Source organism: Notamacropus eugenii, chromosome 1, assembly GCF_028372415.1.
Source record: "Notamacropus eugenii isolate mMacEug1 chromosome 1, mMacEug1.pri_v2, whole genome shotgun sequence".
Taxonomy (NCBI): Eukaryota; Metazoa; Chordata; class Mammalia; order Diprotodontia; family Macropodidae; genus Notamacropus; species Notamacropus eugenii.
Window position 1 is genome coordinate 52,098,023 of NC_092872.1, and position 26,132 is coordinate 52,124,154.

A 26,132-nucleotide genomic window follows, 5' to 3' on the forward strand; every position below is an offset into this window, starting at 1 on the left:
CTGTTTTGTTTTTTGGACCAAATGCTATGATTCATGGCTTTACTCTGTCTGCCAGTTTATAATAATGTCTTTTCTACTTCTAAATTGCTATGCCCTGTGCAATATTACATGTTTAGTGTATACTATATGCAATTTTCATAGTGTATATTTTTTTCCAATTCACTCTTCCCTTGTTTACATTGTATATGGTACAGGGGCTGATTTAGATTTTTCTAAACTGATTAGCAGTTATAGATTATGTAGCATTTTGAGGGAAATTTGATTAGCACTTTTTGAAAATTGTATAGCTTATTGCCCTGTTAATTAAGGTAAATTATGCCTTACCAGTGCTTTTTTAGTTCAGGCTTCTTTTTTAAAACAAAACCAAAGTACAAGATGATTGAAGCTGCCAAGTCCACTTATCTCAGTTTACATGCATATTTGCTAGCCTCTTACTTGCTTTTTGGAGAGTTGGAGGAGAAAAGTAGTACCGAAGGATATGTAAAATGTTGCTTCATCTTATGGTATTTTTGAGTATCAATTGGTTCTTAAACTTTATGGGAAATTTGTTCTTTCCCTCTCTCGCAGTCCACCCTTGTTCTAATGAAATGGTCTGCTTGGTTTTACAAGCTTTTCTGTAAAATGCTTTTAGTTTATAAAAAAAAAAAGGCAGAGAGAGTAGCTGTATGATTTGAGTACTGCTACAGTATGTACCTTTATTTTATTTTTTACTATTTGTAAGATTTCTTTGCCATAATGTAAAATTTTAACTGGGTTAAACAAAAGCCACTAGAGAGAGAACAGCAGTTCTGAGTTAGTTCTCTTTTAGTATTATAGCATTTATCTGAAAGAAGGAAAAATTAAATCCTATTCAATTACATTTTCATGTTAAATAAAAAAAGGAAATACTTATGGAATATGTTGATTTATTTCTGACTGAAGTTGAAATCCCTTTACCCATCTTTACAGTAAACCCAGTATCACTTCTTTCTGGACTAGATTTAATACAAAGATAGAGATATGTGATAGTTATTTACAGGGTAACTTATCTGTATTCTCAGTGATTATCATTGTTTGGAATGTTCACTTATTCTTGTCCATTCAAAGCCATTTTTATAACATTACAATAGGGAAAGACAGAATAATCTTTTCATTCCATGAATTGAAATTTCATCAGCTTTCATAGTCTCAGATTTTACTTTGAGATGTAAAATTTCTCATTTTATTTCTTACTTTTTAAACTTGCAGTTACTTTTCTCACTCAAGTACATTTAAAAATGTAAAGAATATTTTGTGCATTTCCATGAATTGTATTTTTAGCTTCTGAGTACAAAGCTAACTAGAGTTAATATAGCTCTTTGAAATAATGACATTTTGAGCCTTTTTAATAAACATTTTGTGGTCAAATATTTTTCTTTCCTTTAAGTGAAGAGCAGTGTTATTTTGACACAGTTTACAGATATCAGTGTATCAAAGTTTATATGCAACTTCAAATATAGTTTGCACAGCTCACAAATTTTACTCTTCCAACATTGGGTATTGTGTTTTGTAGAACAATGTAAGATAGAGTTGAATCTTAATCAAGTGGGAAGTTCAGCCATGTAGCTGTAACTAATTAGAGCTGGGGTTGTTAAGGTTGATGACCTTTGGAGGCTCCTGATGACCTATGGCAGGAATCGCAAATGATTTGGAATAGGGATTCAGTGTCTTGCTCCCATACCTCTTAGTATTCCCAAAACATGTCCTATCATTCCTTGCCTCTAAATGTCTATTCCTTGTCATTATAATGTCCTCCTCAAGCAGTTTTTCGCACACAGTTCCTGTTAGTCCTTTGGAGTTAAGTTAATATGTGATTTCTTCTAAGAAGATTTTCCTGTTTCCTCCAGCTGGTTTTAACCTCTTCCTGGAAAAAAAATAATCCATTTTATATTCCCAGTATAGCAACTTCATATTATTCCTTGTGTCCTAGCTATTTGTGCCTTATCTCTTCTGGACCATAAGCTCAAACAGTGGAGGAGCTGAAGTGTAATCTTTCTATCTTCAATACTGTTAAGAACAATATTGTGTCCTTAGTTGTTGCTTGATAAATGTTTGCTGAATGATTGGCAGAGGATATAATAACAAAAAATAGTTGAATTTGGCAATAGAGCTTTAGGTTTAGATATGTCACTTTATGTCTGCATTAACTGGTGTGAACTACCATTAATTTGATGATTTAGTCTGTTGTATAATCATTGACTTGTTATTAATGATATAAACTCTGGTTTATAGATTAGAAAATTAACGCAAATGTTGCTACTAGAGAGATATTGAAACATATTGTAAGCCGAAAACCTGATGACTTGGAACAAAGCAGGCCATTTCTTGCTTTGATCCTCAGTTTTCCATCTGAACAATAAAGGATTGGACTAGATGATCATCACAGTCCCTCAGAGCTTTAACTTAAGTGACTGTGACCAAGCAGGGATTCTGAAAAATGTAAACGAACCTAGGAGAGAACCATTTGTTTTCTCTGTGGCACATTAAATTCCAGCTTTGTGACCTATAATTAATTGGGGGTTATAGTGTCTTAAAGAACTTTTGGTGCTTATTTTTACATTGTTCAGTACTTTGCTAAAGTAGAAAACTATAGTGGCTCATTAAAATCACAATTTTGAAGATCAAATTCATTTTAAGTTCTGTATTAAAAATGCTTTATAGATGGATGACCCTGGAAACGTTGGTGAGTTGGAACCAGAAACAGAATGGCTTGCTTTTGCTACAGAAGTCTTTTCTACATCAGTGGCAAAACAAATAATCTCTGCCCCTCTCCCCCCAAAACCTCAAAATACAAAGGACCTTGCTCTAAGTCACCAGTTTTAATATGAACTCTTCATGGCATCTTAAAGTTGGTTCATAATATGAATCTGCACTTTTTGTTAGGGTTTGTTCTTTTAGGTTGTAATCCTTAAAATAAGAACTGTTTCCCTTGTTCCCTCTTTGCAATGAGAAATGTTATTACAGACTGTGAATTTTACATATGAACAGTGGTTTTGATAAGTACAATAAGTAAGCTTATTATTTGGCCAAAGGAAATATTAGAAGTGTTGTTTTTATGTAGGAGGTTTGGTCTTTTAATCGGTATGCCTTCTATATGTTGTATTATCTGAATCTGAGATGAAATAAATAATGATGAAAATTAGAATCTAAGAAGGGACTCTGCAAGCTGTTTTGGTTTTCTCTGTTCCTAGGAACATATATTTTTATGAAGCTAATTAAAAGCTAGATTTTGGTCTCCAGAGGTCTTAATATCACCTTCAAAAATGTAATTCTAAATTGCCATGAATACTGTCACACAAAGTACACACAAAGTCAAGGATGTTAGTAAAAACTTGGGAAGGATGAACTTTATATGATAGTTTACATTTATGCTATGTTTTATACTTTATAAAGTTCAAGCATTATCATTTTATGGATAAAAAGCTGAGGATTAACAAAATGAAGTAGGTTACATACAGTCACACATCTAGCAGGTGTCAGAGTCATCTGCAAAATTCTTCAACAAAAAGCCTTTCCTGATACCCTTTAATTTGAGTGCTTGCCTTCCTCCTGTGATTATCTCTAGTTTATACTTTATATATCTTACTTGTACATAACTGTTGTCATGACATTTCCTCCATTAGATTGTGTGACTTTCTGTTTTTGGCCTTTTTTTGTGTCCCCAAAAGTGCCTGGCACATATTAAGAAGAAGGGAACAAACGTTTGTTAAGCACCTACTATGTGCCAGCTACTGTGCTTTACAAATATCCCATTCAATCCTCCTTTTAGTGTAATAAATGCTTGTTGAATAACCGACAGATTTAGAGCCACCTGGTTGCAAGGAATCTGATTTTGTTTCATATGCATGCTTTTTTCTCCCCCCCCCCCTTTTTTGTTAGAAGTTTTGACATCCTTACAATAATAATAGTGTATTGTAGAGATACTTTACTCCAATACACTTTACTCCAAGGTGAAGAAGTCTAGGCTAAATTACAGAATAGTTAGATTCAACCAGCTGAGGGTCTGAACCTCCTAAGTACTGACTAATGGGTTGATATCTAGGCATAGTCTAACTAACACGGGTCCTTTTATTGATAGAGGGGCCAATGGAGGTGGTTAACTCACATGGAGAGTCTAATGGAGATGATACACAGTCAGAACAGCTATAGGAGCAGCAGGGATGGGTTAGTTACTCAATTAATTGTGCAACAAGGGTGTTGCATTTAGATAATTGCAGTGGTTTCATTAAAGCAGCATCACCGTTGCCTGAGACTCCCTTTATTTCTTTTTTTTTTGAAATTAATTTATTTGTTTTCAGTTTTCTACAATCACTTTGAGAAATCTTAGATTTTCTCACACTTTGGTTGTTACTGTGTACAAAGTTCTCCTGGTTCTGCTCCTTTCACCAGTTCATCATTTCTTATAATACAATAGCATTCCATTACATACATATGCCACAACTTGTTCAACCATTCCCCAGTTGATGGGCATCCCTTTGATTTCCAGTTTTTGGCCACCACAAAGAGTGCTGCTATAAATATTTTTGTACATGTGGGACACTTTCCCATTTTTATGATCTCTACAGTACTAGAAGTGATATTGCTGGGTCAAAGGGTATGCACATTTTTTGTAGCCCTTTGGACATAGTTCCAAATTGCTTTCCAGAATGATTGGATCAGCTCACAGCTCCACCAGCAATGAATTAGTGTTCCAACTCTCCCACATCTTCTCCAACATTTATCATCTTTCTCTTTTGTCATGTTAGCCATTCTGATAGGTGTGATGTGGTACCCCAGAGGTGTTTTGATTTGCATCTCTCTAATCAATAGTGATTTAAAGCATGTTTTCATATGACTATAAATAGCTTTAATTTCTTCCTCTGAAAACTGCCTGTTCATATCCTTTGACCATTTATCAATTGGGGAATGACTTGTATTCTTGTACATTTGACTCAGTTCTCTCTATATATTTTAGAAATGAGACCTTTATCACAGATACTAGTTGCAAAAATTCTTTCCCAGTTTTCTACTTCCCTCCTAATCTTGGTTGCACTGGGTTAATTTGTGCAAAAAATTTTCAATTTAATGTAATCAAAATTATCCATTTTATACTTCATAACATCCTCTATCTCTTGTTTAGTCAAAAATTTCTCCATTCTCCATAAATCTGACAAATGCACTATTCCTTGCTCCCTTAATTTGTTAATAGTATCAATCTTTATACCTAGATCATGTATCCATTTAGACTTTATTCTTGTGTATTGTGTCAGGCATTGGTCTACGCCCGGTTTCCGTCACACTGTTATCCAGTTTTCCCAGCTGTTTGTGTCAAACTGTGAGTTCTTATCTCAGAGGCTGGGATTCTTGGGTTTATCAAACAGTTGATCACTACATTCATTGACTACTATGTCTTAAGTACCTAACCTATTCCACTGATCTACCCCTCTGTTTCTTAGACAGTACCAAATGGTTTTGATGATTGCTGCTTTATAAAACAATTTGAGATCTGGTAGGTTTAGGCCACCTTCCCTACCATTACTTTTCATTTGTTCCCTTGATATTCTGGACTTTTTCTTTTTCCAGATGAACTTTGATATTATCTTTTTCTAGCTCTAGAAAATAATTATCTGGTGGTTTGATTGGTAGGGCACTGAAAAAGTAAATTAGGTAGAATTGTCATTTTTATTTTATTAGTTTGACCTTCCCATAAACAACTGATGTTTTTCCAGTTACTTAGATCTGACTTTATTTGTGAGAAAAGTGTTTTGTAATTGTGTTCATATAGTCCCCGGGTTTGTTTTGGCAGGTAGACTTCTAGATATTTTATAGTGTCTACCATAACTTTAAATGAGATTTCTCTTTTCTTTTCTGGTTTGCTTCTTGCTCATGATGATCATACTTTTTTTTTCTGTCTTTTAAAGTGTATCTCTGCTTCTGAGACATAGGGGGCTCTGTCCCACGGTTCTTTTTCTTGGAACTTGAGGCTTTATGTATTGTGGCATCTGGTTCTTTCAGCTAGAAGCTAAAATGTTTCTGCTTACCTGGTGCTGAGTTGGCTGGTGTGGCAAAGCAGAGGTCAGGTGAAGTCTTTCTGAGTTTCCCTGGAGTTACCTGGAACTTGCTGCATTAAATGTGGGGGAGAGGTGGTCTGACTACAGGAAGTCTCCTCTCCTGAGCTAGAGCTTAGACAACCTCAGCGGCTGGTATTTCCTGTCTGCGCTAGTGTCTTCCTGATTTCCCTGGCTGTGCTGAGGCACACTTGGGGGTCATGGTGTTGGTGATTATGAACTCTACCCCACTGGGACTCAGGATCTCCTCCCATTTCACTGAGGTGGGGCTGTCTCGGGCAGCTCTGGTCCTACACTGGTACCCTTCAGCCACAGAAAATGCAGTTTTCCTAGCCTCACAGGCTAAGAGACTGTTTAGCCTGTCGGCTGATCCCACTGTTCTAAGATTTTTCCTGGGGAAATATTCTCTGAGGTTTTCAAGGTCAACAAGGAGTGGAGGATAGCATTTACATATCACTCTGCCATCTTGGCTCCTGAAAGTTCAAGTAGGTGACTTACAGACTTTTAATTTGCAGGCTGATAGTCTCAGGAGTGATTGTTGCTGTTACCTGGGGTTCTGCACTTCTCTTTCATACAGTTCCACTGGACTCTCATCCTGGGCTAATGTGTTTGAGAATCTGCACTGCTTCAGACTACCAGGTGGTTCCTGCTTAGCTTTGCTATGGCGCTGTCTGCACTGGTACAACCTGTGTGCTCTGCACTTCTCCAGTCCAATGCACCACATCCTTCCTCTCAACCTTTTGGGCTGTCCTGAGCTGGAAATCTGCCATACTTTGTCTCTTATTGGATTCTGCCACTCTAAAATCTGTTCAGATTCTCTTTTTAGAGGTATCTGAAGGAGTTTGTCTTAGAGCTTAGGTGGGTACTTGCTGTCACTCCACCATCTTAGCTCCGCCCCCCCAACTACCTTTATTTCTTTGTCCATGTTCTAGAACAAGTGGGAATAGACATTGGTCTGTCAAAGACCAGTGGGTTCTGTTCTTTAAAAGACCCAGTCACAAAACTATTTAATCAATAAGTATTTTTAAAGCACCTACTATGTGCCAGACACTGAATTAAGTGCTTTGCAGCAGATGTGGCAAGGGTGCCCCATAAGTTGGGCAGTTCTTAAGATGGAAGAAAGCCCCCTTCTGGATCTTCATTGTGGGATTACTGATTCCTTGATAATCCCAGCTCTGCTACTTATCATTTTTGTGGGCCTGTGAAGTGACAGCTTCTCTGGGCCTCAGTTTTCTCCTTTGTAATATGAGGGGATTAGATTAGATAATCTTTAAGAAGCTTTTTAGCTTTGAATCTTATGATACTATAATTCAAACCCATGTCTTCTGATTAAAAGTTCTGTGATCTTTTCTTTACAGTGATTGAGCTGCTAATGATAGTTTGTGTTTTAGGTAGAAAATGGTGTCTATTGACTATCTTAAACTTGTCAACCTCCTTAACATAACATTTAAAATGGAACTCATTATCTTTCTTCTCAAACCCTTTCTTCTTCCTAAACTCCCTATTATTGTTTAGGGTACCACCATCCTCCCAGTTATCCAGACTCATCAATCTAGGTGTTTTCCTTCATACTTCATTCTCTCTTACTCCCTATATTCAATTAGTTTTCAAGCCCTGTCATTTCTACCTTCATAACATCTCTCTTATAATCACCTTCTCTTTTCTTCAACCACTTTGGTGCAGGCCCTTTTCACCTCATGCCTGAACTATTGCAGTACTTGTTGGTCTCTCCCTACTCTAGTTTATCTTCTACTCAGCTGTCAAAATGATCTTCCTAAAATTCAGGTCTGATCACATAACTTCTCTATTTATTGTGGCTTCCTATGGTGTGCAGGATCAAGTATAAAATACTTTGGCTTCTAAAGTCCTTCATTACCTGATCCCTTCTTACTTTTCCACTCTTTTTTGCATTTTCTACCACGTATTCTGTGATCCAGTGACACTGGCCTCCTTGCTGTTTCTCACACATGACATCCCTTCTCTCAACTCTAGGCATTTTCACTGGCTATTTCCCTGATGGCTGGAACTCTGTCACTCTTCATCTCTACCTCATGGCTTCCTTCAGTTCTCAGAGAAAGTCCCATCTCTTGTAAGATTTCCCTATCCTCCTTAGTGCTTTCCTCCTAAGTGTATCTCCAATTTATTCTGTATTTATCTTGTTTTTCCATAGTTATTTGCATGTTATCTCCCTCATTAAACTTGTCAGCTCCTTGAAAGCAGGGACTATTCCTCATCCTCTCGCCCTGTTTTTTGAATCTCCAGTGCGTAGTAAATAATATTGTAAGTTGTACTATCTTATAGAGCAAGGTTTCTTAACCTTTTTTGCGTCATAGACCCCCAGTGACGTCTATGGTGTTTTTTTTCAGAATAATGTTTTTAATTGAATGAAATGCAGTAAATAGGATTATAAAGGAAGCCAGTTATATTGACATAGTTATCAAAATATTAAAGAATCAATTTAATGGACCTCAGGTTAAGAATCTCTGGCATAGAGTAGCTCCACTGAATTTCAGTAGTAAGGTCATCAGAATATCTTATGATGGTGAATGAAGATGGTAATTGATGGAGACAGAGTTCTGGATTCAGGTTTTTCTGAATCAGTTCACTTTTTTTGAAAGAAAGGTGACAATCTTTTGATTGGGTTGTTTTCATTGTAGTAAGAAATTTTAGGAGCACTTTCATATCCCTCAAAATACTATTTCTGAATGGTAGATGAGTTAAAATGTGAGAAGTCAAAAATCATAGTTTATCCTCTTTGGAAAGAAGAGCTTATTCTCTCTGCCACTCTTTTCTGCCTTATCTCTCTTCTGAGATTTTACAGTTTCAGAATTCTATAGAACTACAGGCTAAACTCCTGACCAGCAGATTAACCTTTCTGCTTTCTCTTCACACAAGATAGTTTCATCTACACACCTAAGCAATTTTCACTGGATTCAAGTAGATGGTTTTGATTCATTTTTCACATTCCTTCTTTAATTGTGTTTCCTTCACAGTTGTGGCATTCTTGGTGGCTTATAATCAGAATAAACAGTTGATTGGAGAAAAGGGACTCCTGCCAAGCAAACTGTACCTCAAGCAAATTCAGCTGTACTTCAGAGGTAGATCTGCCTGGGATTCCTTCAGTTACTCTCCAACAATCATCTGGTTCCTGGATTGGTCATATATGGACTTCATCTTGGATTCAATATCTCTTCTTGGTCTAGGAGTTTCAGCTTTCGTAGTAATAACTAGTTGTGCAAATATGATTCTCATGGCTATACTCTGGATTCTCTACTTTTCGCTGGCCCATGTAGGACAGATCTGGTAAGTGGCATAAATAGTACCTTTTCTCCACTTTTATCCCCAAATGTGTAATCTTTGAAAATTGCATATTTCACTCTTAACATGGTCTGTCACATTTAAGCTGAACTGTATTTTCTCTTTGTAGTGAGAATCTGTCTTTCATTTATATGAATGTTAAACTATTTAGTATCCAGAGTTAAATAAGAATTACCATTTGAATAGGATGAAATATTTTCAACTTTAGTGTTGAAAACATTTTTCGCTCTGCTTCCTGATGCCTGTTACTGTAGCATGAAGAATGATCCTGTAATCTTAAAATCTGTATCAGCAGAATGCACAAACTGAAAAGCCTGACCACAAACCTGGTGTCCAAGGAGCGGTAGTCTAGTCAAATTTAGATTTAGCCACCAGGCATTGATTTTTTTCTTCATAGGAAGTCATGAAGACTCTACCAAGATAAGGAGATTGTATTCTGCATTGTTGGATTTCTCAAGTACAAGATGAAAGAGGTATAGTTATATAGTCATTTACTTAAATAAAAAAAGTTGGGAGCTTTAGTGGACTACAAGGCCTAGTTTGTATTAACAGGGTGATGTGGCAACCAAAAAAACCAAACCAAAAACTAATGTAGACTTAGATTACATTAATGGGGACATAGTGTCTCTAATGACAGAAATCAAAGATCCCCTGAATTCATTTCTACTTGGACCACATCTGAACTGCAGTGTTCAGTTCTGGGCACCTCACTTTAGAAGAGACAAGTGATGAACTAAACAGTTTCCAAAAGAAGGTAGCCAGGATAGTTCTGTATGAAAATCAGTTAAAAAAAAAACTAAGGACAGTAGCCTGAAGGAAAGAAGACATGAAAGGGAGTGGGATGTCATAGGGATCTAAGAATATCTGAACAGGTGTTATGGGGAAAGTGGGATTGGATGGTCCCACTTGACTTCAGAGAATTGAACTAGGAGAAATGAGTAGAAGTTGCAAAGACTTACATTTAGGTTTTATGTAAAAATAAATTACTAACAATTAGAGCTAGCCAGAAGTGGAATTAGATGCTTAGAGGTAGAAGACATCCTTACTTGATGTCCTCCAGCAGTCAAAATGACTACTTGATAACAATCAAATTTGCAGCTGAAGCCTTTTATTTTTATTTTTTTTAATTTTATTTTAATTTTATTTCTATTTGCAACCCCAGTGCTTAGAACAGTGTTTTACACATTTTTTTTCTTCTTCATTCATTCATGTTGAAGTGGGACTCTTTTATTCAGGTAAGCATTTATTATGGTGGCTCTGAGGTTGCTTTCAGTTTGGAGATTCTGTGTTTACATGATAAGAATCCCCTGGATGGAATCACAGGTCCTTCCAAAAACTGAAGAAGTTGGAGAGCATCAATTCCCTCACAGCCTTTTCAGAGTTATAAAGATAGAAAACATTTCAGAGGTTTAAATATAGAAACTGACTTTTCATAGGCAGTTGATATCATGGTACCTTTGCGAAGAAAACCCCAAATGAGATTATGAAGGGTCGGATACACCTGAAACAACTAAACAGCCATATCATGTACAGTGGATAGAGTGCTGAGTTGAGAAGCCCTGAGTTCAAATCCTTTCTCAGATGCTAACTGTGTGACCTTGGGCAAGTTGCTTAGCCTGTTTGCTTCAATTTCCTCATATGTAAAATGGGGATAGTAGCACATACCTCCCAGGATTGTATCTTTAATCATTCTATTGTGTTGTATTGTATTGTATTGTTCAAATGAGATAACTGTAAAGTACTTAGAACAGTATCTGGCACATAGTAAGCACTATATAAATGTTAGCTATTGTTATTATCATTCCTCCATGATCCTTATTTCATAATTCTATTCTATTTTCATAAATAAAACCAGGCTTTTAGTTGGATATGGTAATTTAATTAAAATTGTTAAAGTTCTTATCAGGTGTTTATCAGGTGTTTACATTTTTGTAGGCCAGAGGAAGGGCAGAAGACCTTCATAATCTAGAACCATTTTGGTTTTTACTGTTGCCTTGTCTGAAATCATGGTTGCCAAGCCGCTATGGCTGGCCTTTTTGAATTTGCCAGAGACATAATAAATTTTGCTCCAGCTTCTCATTTCCTTGTATTTTTAATACAGAATTAGCATGAGGACATTCCCGTTCCTCCCGTTTTCCCAAATCCCCAAGTTAATTGTGTGTGGTGAGGAAGTCTGTTCTCTCTCAGTTATTGCCTTCATTTCTCATTCTTCATACCCTCCATCTGATCTCAGTAATATACCACACTTTTCTCCTCTTCTACCCTCCCCTTCAACTTTCAGTAATAGGCATATTCCAGCAAAGGTGTGACCTTTTCTCCACAGGGGGTAGAGGTGTAACATTCTTCCAGAGTTACTGAATTGCTGCCAAGAGGAAGAAAAAACAGCATTTTGCAATATGTGCCAATTTAAAGGCTTTTGAATGGCTACTGTTGCTTTGTGGAGAGGGAGCACTCACACACACATACACACACACACACGCACGCACGCACGCACACACAGAGATGGAGAGAGAGAGGCAGGGTGGGGGGTGAAAGAAAATGCAAACTTTTAATCATTTCTTTTACTTAAGGTGGTTTCCATTGCTTTGGATTATAAGGAATTATGATAATTATTGGTGACATAGTTTATGGGATTGACATTTAAGTCAAAATAGGATAAAGTTTTGACAACTTAGAATCATAAAACTTTTATAATCATTAAGTGAAAGGAATTTGGAACTAGAAGGAAACTTAAAGATCATTTAGTCTAATACCTTATTTTACATATAGAGAAACCGAAGGCCAGAAGAGGAGTGATCTGCCTGATATTACAGTGCTTATTAATTCCAGAACCAGGGATAGAACCCAGGTCTTCTGTCTCTTTAAGTTCAGTGCTTTTTCTACTATATCACATAAACTCTTTATAGTTGGGTACTGTTTACTAATTTTCAAGGTATATTCAAATTTCCTTTTAGTTTTTATTTTTCTTGATCTCTCTGCTACATGATATGGTGTATCCCCTCATTCCCATCACATTTTCCTCCTTGTGTTTTCATGACACTGTTCTCTGCTCCTTTTCCTACCTGTCTATATGCTATTTTTTCAGTTCCTTTGCAGGAACACCCTCCTTGTTGCCTCTCTTATCTTATCTCAGGGGTTTGTCCTGGGTATTTTTCTCTTTCATTTCTGCATTCTATTTCTTGGTGATTTCATGAGCTCTCATGGGATCATGAAGATGACCCCCTTATGCATAGATCCAGCCTCATTTTTACCTTTGGTACTGAATTACCAATTGCCTGTTGGATGTGTCCAAATGGATACTTTATAGCCACCTCAAACTCAACGTGTCCAAAACAGAACTAATACTTTTCCCCCTCAACCCTCTCCATTTCCTGACTTTTGTCTGTCATAGACACCACCATGCTTTGAGTCACTCAGGTTCACAATCTGAGTTACCTGTAATTCTTTCTTTTTCTAATTAGTTTCTAAGTCTGGTTGATTCTGCCTCCATGATATGTCTCACATGCTTTTATTTTTTTCCCCCACTCACATGACTATCATACTAGCTTAGGTACTCATCACTACTCTCCTGGTGTCTTAGGTTGGGTCTATACTGATGCTGGATGCAAATTTAGAATCCAAGGAGAATGAACCCTGTGTACCAATGAACCCAGTGAACCATTATCAGTGAGCCAGACAATGAAAAATATTTTTTAAATAAATAATAATACTCAGCAAGCATATACATCGACAGATGCACCTCTCTAGGTCCCATGATTGATAAAAGTAACCCACATAGGAATGAACACTTTGTCAGGTCTAAAGAGCTAAACCTCCTCCTTGATACTTTCATCAGAAAGTAGACCTTAGTGCATATAGCCTATCTCTGCTTTGGGTTTCAATAACTAAGTACTATGCATGGATATTAAATTATTAAAGCTATATGGCCTACCTATTCCACTCCTTGGCCCCATTCCTGTCCTGACTACAGTGGGACCAATCAAGACCCTATTTGAAGCCTACTGGTCAGTGTCTCAGACCTCAGTTCTAAGTACTAATGAATAGTACTCCCAAGAGGAACAATGACACTCTAAACGAAAGAAGTAATCATAGTTAAAACTGCAACCATTCTGAGTCAGAATAATTGTGTGCCCCTAGTCTGAATGGTACAGAAGAGCTGGAGGCTAAGTGGAGAAGATAAAGCCTGGAAGGAGTGTAAAACTCACCACCAGACCTGGAAAGACTAAAAGGTTGTCTCTGCTCCACAGTGATGCCAAATACAGAAGCTGAGGGTTTGTCCCTAGACCTGCATTCTCTTTTCTCCTTTGGCTTTGCAATTTGTTCTGTGTAGTTTGATCCCTCAGCTACCATTTTTTCTTTATGGTAACATCTGCCTGTATGCAAACAAAACTGCATTTTCTGGCCTCGGGTATAATGAGTCCAAATTTCTCTAATGGTCCCATTGCCTATTCCTTGATTTTCACCCACATTCGAGGCAGAAGGATTCATTGGATGGTACCCTTCCCTTCCTCTTATTCTACATTTCCAACATGGTGTAAGCATAAGCAAAGTAGGATTTTTTGTTGCTTTTTTTCTGGCATTCAGTTTCCTAGGCTCAGGCCAAATTGTAAACAGAAGAAGGATAACCTTGGTAATTCACAGCTGTGCTGAATCACATGGGTTGTAATACCTTCTGGCTCTGGGCCTATTAATTGAAAACTGTATATACTGGGAGGCTGATATTTTACTTTGGGGACTCGCTCATGAGAAGGACCTTTTGATTCCCTAGACAGAACTCTGAGACACCCCCTTCCCACACTATTCAGATGTTGGTACTCTCCTGGTCTGGTGTTGTATGTAGGTTGTTATATTACTTGTTCATACAGTTGGAGCCCTGTCTGTTGAATCTCTGTGCTATTTCTCTGCTTGTATTCTCTATACTAACTTCTTTCTACTTATCTGTAATTATATAAATAATTACATAATTAAACTTAAAAAATTAAATAATTAAATTACATGATTAAATTAAATAATTAAAAAATCTGTAGTTAAAGTAAGATTATTGACTCCTTTGAAGCTGTCTTTCCTTTAGAAAAGCAGACAAAGAATCTGTGCTAGCAACGCACCCTGTGTGCTAGTGTGGTTTCTGATACATATGGTCAGGATCTCCTATCCATCACCTCTATTGCCAAATCCTCTTTAGTTTTTAGGGATGATTTTCCCAAACCATCCAGGGATGAAAGGGTATCCCACCTTTCTCCTTTTTCTACAGTTCTCAGCAAAATTGAACTAGGGATAAGTTTTTTCCCCACTGGCTACATTGGTGTTATATTGAGCAGTAAAATACCTTTTCTATCACAACTTACCCCCTTTACCCTATAACTGGCATTATAGAAGTGCTGAGCTGGGAAACTGCTCCCCCTACCCTTATACTTCCACTTCCTTCCCCCCACCCCAAATTGGAAATGTTTGAGGGTAGTCACCACCTCCACAGGGTAATCAATCATTTGTCAAAGTTGGGGACCAAAAAAAAATATCTAGTCTTTAAGAAATCCATTTTAACTCACAGTGAATCCTGCTGCCTCAAGGAGATAGGCCAAATGAAAGTGCCAAGGGACATTATGGGATTTATTACAAACCTGCCAAGTTTTATAGATGAATTAGATCCCTTGATCAAAGAAAAGGATGAAGGAATGATCGTAAAGAACGACTTTGTCCACAGCATTATTCCATTCAGCTGAGGGAATATGCTGCCTTTGCTCAGTGCTCACCTAATTATGACCCATGTTCAGTTTAGTTTTATCACTAATTCTGTCAGCAAAGTCCTATCACTGGTCCTGTCCCTCTCCAGAAACCAGGCTCCCAGCTACTTAGACCCGTAGAAACAGAACAAGTTTGTAGAAAAGATGATTTGATTCTTTTTCTTAGGATACCCTTACAGGCCATCCAGATTTCCTGAAGCTCAGACTACTGAAATAAAGCTCAATTTCTGCCCCGGGGATAAATCCAGGTTAACAACAACAACCCATATAATGAAAAAGTAGCCTATTCATTCTAAAGACCTGCACATCCTTCTTTCTGTTGATAAACAGAATTCGCCAAAAGGAGTACATGTAGGCTATTTTTAGTCCATTTAGCCCATTCCTGTTTCAGTCCTCCATGACCAAGGAATATACATACACTTGTCGTCACTAATGCCAGGCAGAATAGCTAGCTCCTTAAGGGTCAAGGCCTGGGCATAAAGAGTAAGCCTAAGACACTTGAATTATTGCAAGAGCCTCTTCACTGGTCTCTCTACCTCTAGTTCCTTCCCCTTTCAGTCCATTTTTCACACTTACTAAACTGATATACCTAAGTTTGACCATTTAGTGATTCTTTCTGGCTCCTCAGATAAAATACAGACTCTTCTGTTTAGCTTTTAAAGCCCTTTGCTTTCTGGCTCCAGCATTACTTTTTAGGCTTATTGATTGTTGTTGCCTAGTTATACTTGCTTTGTTTACCATTCCTGAACATGACATTTCACCTTCCATCCCTGTGCTTTTTGGACTGGCTGTCCCTGAGTTTTGGAATACATTTCATCACTGCCTTGAAGAATCCTTAACTTCCTTCAAAGTTCACTTGCCATCCCACTTCATATATGAAACTTATTCTGATTCTTCTAGATGATGGTGCCTCCTCCTGCAACTGCTAGTGTTTTCCTCCCTACCCTTCGGCTTTCTTATATATGTCACACCCTTTCATAAATCCTTTGGTCTAGCCAAAATGGCATTCTTGTTGTTCTTCATATGGGGCAGTCCATCTTATGTTTCTTGCCTTTGCTCATTCCTGGCATGCATTCCTTCCTCACTGTGGCCTCTTAGAATCCCTACTTAGCTTAAAAACTTAGCTCAAATTTCACTTTCTTTGAGGTCCTTCCCAATGTCTCTTAACTATTAGTGCCTTGTCCCTGAAATTACATAGTATATATTTTGTATATACTTGTGTGTGCATGTAAAGTTATACATACCTCAAATAAATTGTAAGCTCTTTGAGAGGAGAGATTTTTATCTTTGTCTTTTATCCCTAGTATGTAGTATAGTGCCTGATATATGTAGTTGGTTCTTCATAAATGATTTTATTTTTTGGCTAATTGGCATATAGGAGGTGCTTAATAAATGCTTGATGAATTGAATTAAAATTTATTTGGGGGATATATTATTAAAAAATAAAAAGTCCTGAACTCAAAAGTCAAAAAGTCCTATCCCCAGGATCTTGGAAAACATGGGCCATCATATTACAGAGTTAAGTTTGCTCTCTTACCCTCCTGGTGGCATCCTGAGTCCACTATTATTGACATAAACATTCTAAGGGGGTACTCAAAGATACAGTCAAATTAGCATTTTTAGAAAATGACCAAGGACTTCTCTAAAGCCTTCCTCACAATAGTTGCCGAAGGAGAACACAGCAAACCCAAATTGTTGGCCTAATGCCAATCCAGAACCAGTAGACTAGCTATCCAAAGTCACTTTATTGCTTTTGTTATATTAGTTTTAAAGAGATCTTAGAAGACTTTATATACTGGAAATGTTTTTTTGAAGTAATTTAAGATCTTTGGAAGAGTGATGCTTTTGAAAATGCTATTATTAGTACTTTAGTGATACTCAAATACTCAGATAAATTTGCATCTCATTTTATTTGTTCTTTAGTGATGAAGATCAGAACCCATCCATACCTTTCAGTGTTGTAAGAATTTTCTCCATGTTCTCTCAAAAGTTTGCTACAGGAGGCCCACTCAACATTAACAGAGGCTTTCCTTGCTTTCTACTGATATCAGGATGGTGCAACACTTGATTATTTACCTGTCTTCTTTTGCTCTTGCCACATGATAGCCCATCTTTCCTTCCTATCATGCAATATCCTTTGTTCCATTTTTTTCCTTAGAGTTTTTCTATGGTTATGTGTTGTTGTCTGCTCCCACCCACCATGTTCTTCTCCATTACTCTCTATGTGATATTTATCTTTAGTTCTTCAGAGAGAGGAGTGTTCTGTATTTTGATGCACATAGCAATATAAAATATTAGCGTTGAAATGATGGGTCTTTGCCTTCACAGGAAGTTGCTGTCAATAAAAGAACCTTGCAACTTCAGAAAGCAAACCAACTCCTTTTTAATGCATGACCCAATTTGTTGTCTATCTGTACTCTTTTTCCTAGGTATACAGATTCTTGGACAGACTGTAAGGCATGTTGAAATCTCTTCAATAGATATTTTTCATCCTTTTAGTCCTTCCTGTGTGAATGGACAGGTCACTCCTCTGAGTGATTGCTGATGTCTTCATTGAAGGTCTGCGATGTTCTGGGCCTTGATGCAGTCAGCACAATGTTGTATTCAAACAGAAGCATCCACAAGGGATCTCTGTATGTGCTGGCCTCTTGGGTCAGTGTGCATCTTCCTCTTCTGTGCCTTGTCTGATCAGAGGGCTATGGAATAAGGTTATTTCTGTTGCTACATCTTCCAAGGCATTCGGAAGGACCTTGATAGATTTCATGAGAGATCTTGCTGTGAAAGAGCCTGTAAGGTGCCAAGTCAAATGCTTTGTAAAGTAATCTACAAACAGTAAGAACAATGAGATTTTATATCATCGAGTTTTTTAGTTAATTGTGAGATGCTAAAGATGTGGTCTTTTATTGAATGTGGCCTGTGAAAGCCTGCTGCACTTCCATACTACGTCCTCACCCAGGATACCCTTGCTTCATGTGAAAGTTTTGTGAAGATGGAAGAAGAGGTAGATAGATGAGTAGTGGTGATGTTTTTTCTCAGTCACTTTTTTCTGTACTAATAAAATGAGAGATTTTTCTTCTTATACTGAGATTTGTTATCCTTAGTGCTACATGCTATTATGCACTATAAAGATGCAAACTGAATTCATCCCATTTGTGACAGTCTACCTAAGGTAAGGAAGATACTTTTTACATTTAGTAACCTTTAGTACTAAATATAGTACTGAAGGAGCATCTTCATATATATAGTAATAAAAGTACTAAAGAGTATTTAGGCCTCTTTACTATTTAAATACTGTTAACTACTGCCTTTCCCTGGCTATAGACTGTTGCAAATAGATGTTAATTCAGTTTGTATTTCTATTTAGTCCATAATGACTCATTCCCAATCTTCCTACCTTAAAAAAGAAAATACCTAAGTACTGTCTAATTCAGTGAAACAGCTAATAAGTGCCTATTATGCACTAAATATGAGGATAAAAATATAGATGTATACATGCACAATTCTCATGGAGCATTCAGTTTAATGGAGGGGGAAGTCATATCTAGATATCTATGATAAAAAGCTGAAAGATAGATATGAAGGGATAGATCCAAACAAACTGTTATGATTAACTTGAAGAGGGAGATCATTTTCACGTAGCATGGCCTTTGGATTGGGCCTTGAAGGAAGAGAAGTAATTTAACAAATGGAGTTGGGGAGCTAGATGGAGTGAATGTGAGGTATAATGTGTGATCAGAGGCGTAGGGATGGAAGAGATAGTGGAGTGGTCCAGTTTAGTTGGAATGTAGAATACTTTTTAAAGAAAGTAGTATGCACTGAACTAGTTGACAGGAACCAGATCATGGAAGGTCTTGAATGCCAAGATAAGTATTTCATGCTTTATTTGGTAGGCAATGGAGAACCACTGGAAATTTTTGTGTATAGAATGACTTGACTAGAACAGTGCTTTCAACTAATAAACTGTGCATACACCTTCACTGCTATGAGGTCTGTACCCCAAAGGAATCAAAGAAAGAGTAATAGGACCCATATGTACAAAAATATTTTTATCAGCTCTTTTTGTAGTGGCAAAGTATTGGAAATTGACAATGTGCCCAACAATTGGGTAATGGTTAAACAAATTATGATATTTGAATGTGATATGATACTGTTGTGCTGTGTAAGAAATGATGAAGGGGAAAGGGGTTCAGAAAAATCTGAGAAGACTTCTGTGGTCTGATGCAAAGGGAGCAGAGCCAAGAGAAAAATTTATACAATAACAAGAATATTGTAAATTGAAAGGCTTAGGAATTCTGATCAGTACAATAAGCAGCCACAATTTCAAAGGTCTCATGATGAAACATGCTGTTCTCTTTCAAATAGAAAGCTGATGGATTCGGAGTTCAGATTGAATGTTATTCCCTTCCATTCCCTTTCCTTTCCTTCTCTTTCCTTTTTCTTCTTTCCTTTCCTTTTTTTCTTTTCGCCCTTCCTCCCTCCATTTTTTCCTTCCCTTCATGCCTCTCTTCTTCCTTCCTTCCTTCCTTCCTTCCTTCCTTCCTTCCTTCCTTCCTTCCTTCCTTCCTTCCTTCCTTCCTTCCTTCCTTCCTTCCTTCCTTCCATCTTTTTCTTCTTCCTGGCTAATGCAGGAATTTGTTTTTGTATGACTATGCATACTTTGTAATAAGTTTTGTTTTTCTTTCCCTCTTGATAAGGGATAAGGTGGAGCAGTGGGAAGAGGTAGGTAGAGAATTTGGAATTGAAAATAAATTTTAAAAAAGAGCAGTGCTTTAGGAAAATGTCTTGAGCATCAGTGTGAAGACTGAACCAAAGAAATGATACAATAGAAGTGGAAAGGATAGCTAGGAGGCTAATTTAATGATCCATGCCAGCATTTCTCAAAGTTTTCCTCAAGGCCCTTTCAAAGTATCTTTAAGGTAAAAACTATTTTCATAATAATACTAAGATCCTAAAATTTCTAATACAGTAAATATTGATAGATATAACCTTTGTAAACTAAGGTTCTTGAGGCCTTTAATAATTTTTAATAGTATAAAGGGGTCCAGAGACCAAAAAGTTTGAGAAATGCTTTTCCAGACTACAGGAGCTGAATTCCTGAGTCAGTGGTTGAAGTGGATATAAAAAGAAGGTATTGAGAGATGTTGGGTAGGTAGAGTTGACAGGGTCTTCATGAAAACATGAAAAAAAACCTCACAAACTTTTGAGCCCTCCATAACATTATTACCACTTTGATTAATCTGATTGTGATGTATTATAGCTGTGTCTTTGTGATATATAGCCTTCCCCCCTCCTTATTGTATGTATATTATACCTTTAGACAGTAGTGTCTTTCTTGTCATTACATTTATATTGCATAAGTGATCTTCCTTCATGTGACAGGGAGGAGATAGAATAATTATAGGATATATAAGTTTAGTTGTGGCAGGCATGTGTGAGAGAGAGATGATTAGAAATAGAAATAATGGTCAAGAAAACAAGAAAGTAGAAACTAGAGGATTTCAGTGAATGGGGAGGAAGTTAGAGAGACATGCTTAGGAAAAGAGAATCATTGCAGGGATTTCAGTTTGTAAAAAAAAATGTAAAAAAAAAAAAACTTTAGGAAGTTGACCGAAGAGCGGCTTTGATCTTAATGTGAGTGTCACATTTGGATGAACTTCCAAAAATAGCTTAATTTGATAGATTATTAGACCTCAAAGAAATCTATGAGTTTATTAAGTCCAATCCTTTCATTTTAGAGAAAACTAAGGCACAGAGAAGTTAGGCGACTGGCCTGGGGTCACAAAGCTAAATAATGGTAGAACTGAGACTAAAATCAGGTCTCCTGATTGTTAGCGTTGGGTCCTGTCTCATGATTTGGGAGAAGGGGTTGTTCTAATTCTGTGGAAAGGATACAGCAGCAAAAGTTTGTAGCACTCTAGAGATATTCTTTTCTTGTCAAGAAACTACATGAATTGCAACTGGGAAGCTATCAGGAGTGGCAAAAAGTTGGAGAGAGGGAGAAAAACTACTCAGTCCCTCATTAAACTGAGGCATCAGGTGGCCAGTGTTGTAACAGCTGTCATATTAGGAAATACTACTCTAAAGTTTTATAGCTATCTTTGGGACAGTTCATTTAAGTGTCTCTTGTTTTACTTTAATTTTTATTTTAATAAAACTCTTTTGTAATACTGTAAATTTCCTCTTCACAAATAACTCTTTGCATAATGGTGTCAACCTGTTTTTATATTGGAAAAATGAGTAGTTTCACTTTTTCCTTTTTTGTTATTGTTTAGTAGTTTTCAGTCATGTCTAACTCTTCATGACCCCATTTGGGATTTACTTGGCAAAGATATTGAAATAGTTTGCCATTTTTTTCTCCAGCTCATTTTATAGATGAGGAACTGAGACAAACAGAGGCAAATGACCTGCCCAGGGTCACACAGCTAGTAAGTGTCTGAGGTTGGATTGAAACTCATTACTCCAGGCCCAACACTTTACACTATGGGGCCACCTAGCTGCCCATCACCCCTCACCCCCTTTTCTGTTTTTCACCTTCTGTGTTGTACCTAATACTACATGTCCCATGTTCATTTATTCAGTTAACACTTAATAAGTGTCTGCTATGTGCCACCTAGTGGGATATAAATATGAAAGTCAAGCAGTCACCATATTCCTTTTGTAAAGTTGTACCTCCATTTGAGGCCCCAGATGAACAGAAAATAACATTCATGTAAGTAAATGCTGCAAATGATATGAAAGTAATAAGCCTTTTACTACTTTCTGTCATGATACCAGTTACTACTTTTGTACAGTCAGACTAGAGGCAATATAAATATAGTCTTGTGGAAAAAAGGCAGTTGGACTGAGAATGATCAGGGTATTTGTGTTCTGGTTCTGGCTTTGCCACTAAAAGTGAATAAGGGCTAATCTTTTTTTCCTTTCTGGGACACAGTAAAATGAGGTCATTGTCTCCATGATGCAGTAGAAAGAGTGCTACATTCCTAGGACTTAGGTTTGACTGTGACTACTTATGTTCTATGTGACCCTGGGCAAATAACTTTAATTTTCTGAGCCTCAGTCTTCTCATCCATGAAATGAGAGGGTTGGCCTAGATAGATTATTGCTAAGATGTCTTCTGGCCCTACATCTGTGGTCTGTGGTCCTATGATTTCTAAAATTCCAAGATACCGTGACTATGAAAAACGTCGAGAAATAAAGAGATGAAAAGAAAACCATTTTGATAACTTAAAATCTTACCATATCCTTGTGAGTTTATCTTGTGTTTTACAATGTGTATAAAGAAATTAACATCATGATGTATGGAAAATAATTTTATAGAAATTCAGTCAGACAAAAAGATGTTAGGTTAATCTAAATTCATCTCATTTTGGTTTAGTTTTACATGACGTATTAAACAGGAAATTAGGTTCATATTCTGTGTGTGCATGTGTGTGAGTGTGAGTCAGAATGACCCATTGCAACAGTTCATTCAACCATGGATGCATTTTTCATTAAATACTCTGCAATGGGTCACTGGTTGGTCAAAAACACTATTATTGTGCATGAGCTAGTAACATTGATTTGTGTAGAAAAATGACTTGCCTAGTAAAAAAAGAAAATTTTGGGGGGGTGGGGGAGGTGCAGTATGATGATGTAAATAACAGATGTTGAATAGCAGTTTTGTCTTTATAGTTTCTTTTTTAATCAGTTCTCTTATATTTAAATGGCACTTGTGAAAGGACTGCTGAAGTAGTAGGGAGAACCATGCTCCTTTTGTACCCGCTTAACCTTAATAAAATTTTGATATCTAAGTGTGACAGAAAGGAACTTATCTTCAGGTGACTAGAATCTACTTATTTCCATTAGGGCAGTTAACGTTCATTCTAAGTTTCATTAGGACTGCCATTAACTATATTGAAGTAAACAAGGGTCCTGAACATAGTTTTCTGTGTGTCAGAGTAGTTGAGTGAGGGTGCTTGTTGGCTGGAACTTCGAGATATTACTGTTTCTTAATCTATAAAAGAGAGTTTAAATGACAAAAATAAACTCCTTGTGACAATATGGAGTGTCTTCTGCAGCTGTTGGTTTTAGAAATCAATATTCCATCTACACAAACACAGAGGACTCATTTAGTCTTTGAGATAAAATAGAACTCTAGGATTGTATTGTATGTAACTAGCAAATTTTTGGACCCTGTTTGGAAAATTTTTTTTTCATTTTAAAGCTGTTTCCCAACCACACCTAGATTCTACTCATCAAAAAAGGAACAAAAAAGACTAGCCCCTTGTGTAGTTTAAAATAGTAAGAGCCAGTTTGTAAATTTGCATGGCCAAAAATATTACCTTTTTTTAATTGGAAAAATGTATCTTTCCCATTGGTATATATCAAAAAGTAGCCAACTTAGATTAGCTTAAACTTTCCAGAAATCTAATATTTTTCTCAGAAGTGATGCTTTGGGAGTTTTGGATGAAAAAAAAGAAACATTGGCAACTAAAAACAATGAGTTATCATAATAGCATTTTAAAGTCTGAAAACTAATTTTATACTTGAATATATAACATTATGTATATAATACAGCAATAGTTTTTGTGAATTTGGATAAATTTTTATGATAAAGTGTAATGCATATTTTAATTATCTTGAGAGAGTGAGAGAGAGAGAGAGAGAGAGAGAGAGGAGACAGCAAAGACATTTTCAGGGGGTGATGACTGAGGAGAAAACAGATTTTTTTTCTTTTTCATGATGCCATATAATGAAAATGAGACACAATTTATTCTTTTTATGTCCTCATTATTTTAATTTGAAGGGGGGAAATGTATTTGTTTTGGGCGTAAGGATACAGATACCAGACACCACTGACTGAATGGTTCTTTCAACTCCTGCCCAGCTGGCTTCAACTCAGTATAAAGAGGAAGCTTCAGTGGAATAACTCTACCCTTTGAAAGACAGGAGAGTATTTATTGCAGGCAATAGGTATATTTGATTTCCACGTCTTTGAATCTCAGTAGCTTGGAAATAGGGTTGGGTTTCATGAGCTATTCAAGATTCTGCTCTTACATTATGGTAGAGGTAATTAAGATTCTCCCCTGTTTGACTTGATAATATTTATGAATGGGACTCTGATCATTAAGGTTTTAATTTTGGGTCTTCAGATGATTTAGATGATTGAAATTAGTATTTGTATCACTCTGTACCATAGCCTTTAGGACTATGAAATGACTACCATTGGAATTTCTCCCTAACTCGACTACTTTTGTAGGGTCTTTTTCTCATCTGTGGAGGCGCTCCATATTGCAAAGTAAATTTAACTTATCCATAACTTATCTTATGGTCTCTTCTTGACTCAGTTTTTCAGGAGATTCTCCCTGGGGTAACCAAATGTGTTGGGGGTCTTTCTCTCAGTCTTCTAAGGAATATTGAGCATTAGTGAGGGAGTTTGAGCTGTGAAGAAGAAATGATCTTTATGAATACAAGGCAGAATTCTTATTTTGAATTTATTTTTACTTTAGTTCAAGCAATGTATTCAGTGATGAGTAATACTATTTATATTTTAGCTTTTAGTAAGATTAGATGGAGGTAGGCCTAATAAGTTAACTTTAGATTGTATCCTGAGTTTTATTAAATGCTTCCGGTATTGTATTCAAATGAAGTTTCAAAGTTTCCTCTTTGTTAGGTATACTCTGGTCCCAGCCCCTACCAGAAATATTTCTCATGACTGGTTAACACAGATGAAAGCTGTGATTATTGTGACCACAGGTACTATCTCCTCCAGTGAAGTCTTCTTTGACCTCCCTTCCCAGACTCTGAATAATCTTTCACTCTTTGACTTTTCATATCATTCTTACTGTTTCTCTTGTGTGTATGATTTATTTTATATTTTGTTCATTTGTGCACATGTTCCCACTCCCACTCCCACTCCATAGTAGATTTTAGGTTCCTCTACAACAGGCGTTCTTTTCCTATCTTTTTGTCTCCCAAAGTATGACACATAAGATTTTGCAAATGGTAGGCATGCTTACTGAGTTGAGTAGAATTTAATCACAAGTGATATGTTGTTATAAGGGTTTTCTTAGGTAGTCATGGCTTAAAATATCTATGACTAAGCTTTATTAGTGAATGGCATAAGTTTAGAATACATGAAATTAGACTTGGAGCCTTTTAAAGGCTCCTAAAGGTGTTTATAAAGGTCTTTTAAATTATTTATATTGATGTGGCTGGTGATACCATAGAATTATGAACTAGACCAGGCCAAATAGATTATGAACTAGACCAGGCCAAATAATTTTTATACAGAGGTGAGATTCAGATATGAGTAAAGGATTTTCTTTTTTTTTTGACCCTATGGTTTTGATCTAAGTATAACTTGTCAAATTAGTAATGTTCCAAGGTACATAAATAGGAGCAGAAATTTTTGTCTTTAGGTCTTTAAGTTGAATTTCCCTCAGGTCAGCACTGCCTTTATTGAATGACTCACTACTGACTTTTCTTTTTATGCATAATATCATTTATAGTCAATATACATATTAAAAATTTGTAGTAGTAAAAATAGTAGATTGAAAATAAGGAGATCCTAAATTTTTACTTCCAATTCTGCTCCCAGAATTGAGTGAAAATAATTCTGAAACCAGAACTAGCTGAGTGACATTGACCAAATCACTGTATGGCCCCAGTTTCTTTCTTTGAAGGTTTAATTAGAAGGTTTATAAGTTTTCTGTGGGTTGAAAAGTATTTTAAAATATGTCTTAGATGAACTGATTCCTTTGATGAACAAAAAATTCTATGACTGAATTTTCTATGAAAAGTGAATTTTTAAAAAAAATTTATATATTTTTTGTTTTCAAAATTCTTTTCCACAAGATTTTGAGTTCCAAATTTTCTCTCCATTTCTCCCCTACCCCCACCCCGACACCATGCATTCTGATTATCCTTTCCCCCAATTTGCTCTCCCTTCTGTCACATCCCTCCCTTCCCTTGTCCCTATCTCCTCTATTTTCTTGTAGGGCAAGATAGATTTCTATACACCTTTTAC

The 26,132-nt window shown here is 36.6% G+C and overlaps 1 protein-coding gene across 6 annotated transcripts in view; it reads left to right on the forward strand.

The window, feature by feature from the left end:
• The window catches only part of LMF1 (lipase maturation factor 1), a 742,944-nt gene that overhangs the window by 53,014 nt on the left and 663,798 nt on the right, over positions 1-26,132 (forward strand). For 4 of the 6 annotated variants that reach the window (XM_072600855.1, XM_072600875.1, XM_072600865.1 and 1 more), the window contains exon 2: positions 9,059-9,368. In XM_072600855.1, the coding sequence (XP_072456956.1) occupies positions 9,059-9,368 (310 nt within the window). Of the gene's footprint in view, positions 1-9,058; positions 9,376-26,132 lie in introns of those variants that run through there. The other 2 variants (XM_072600903.1, XM_072600893.1) reach the window with 2 other exon arrangements.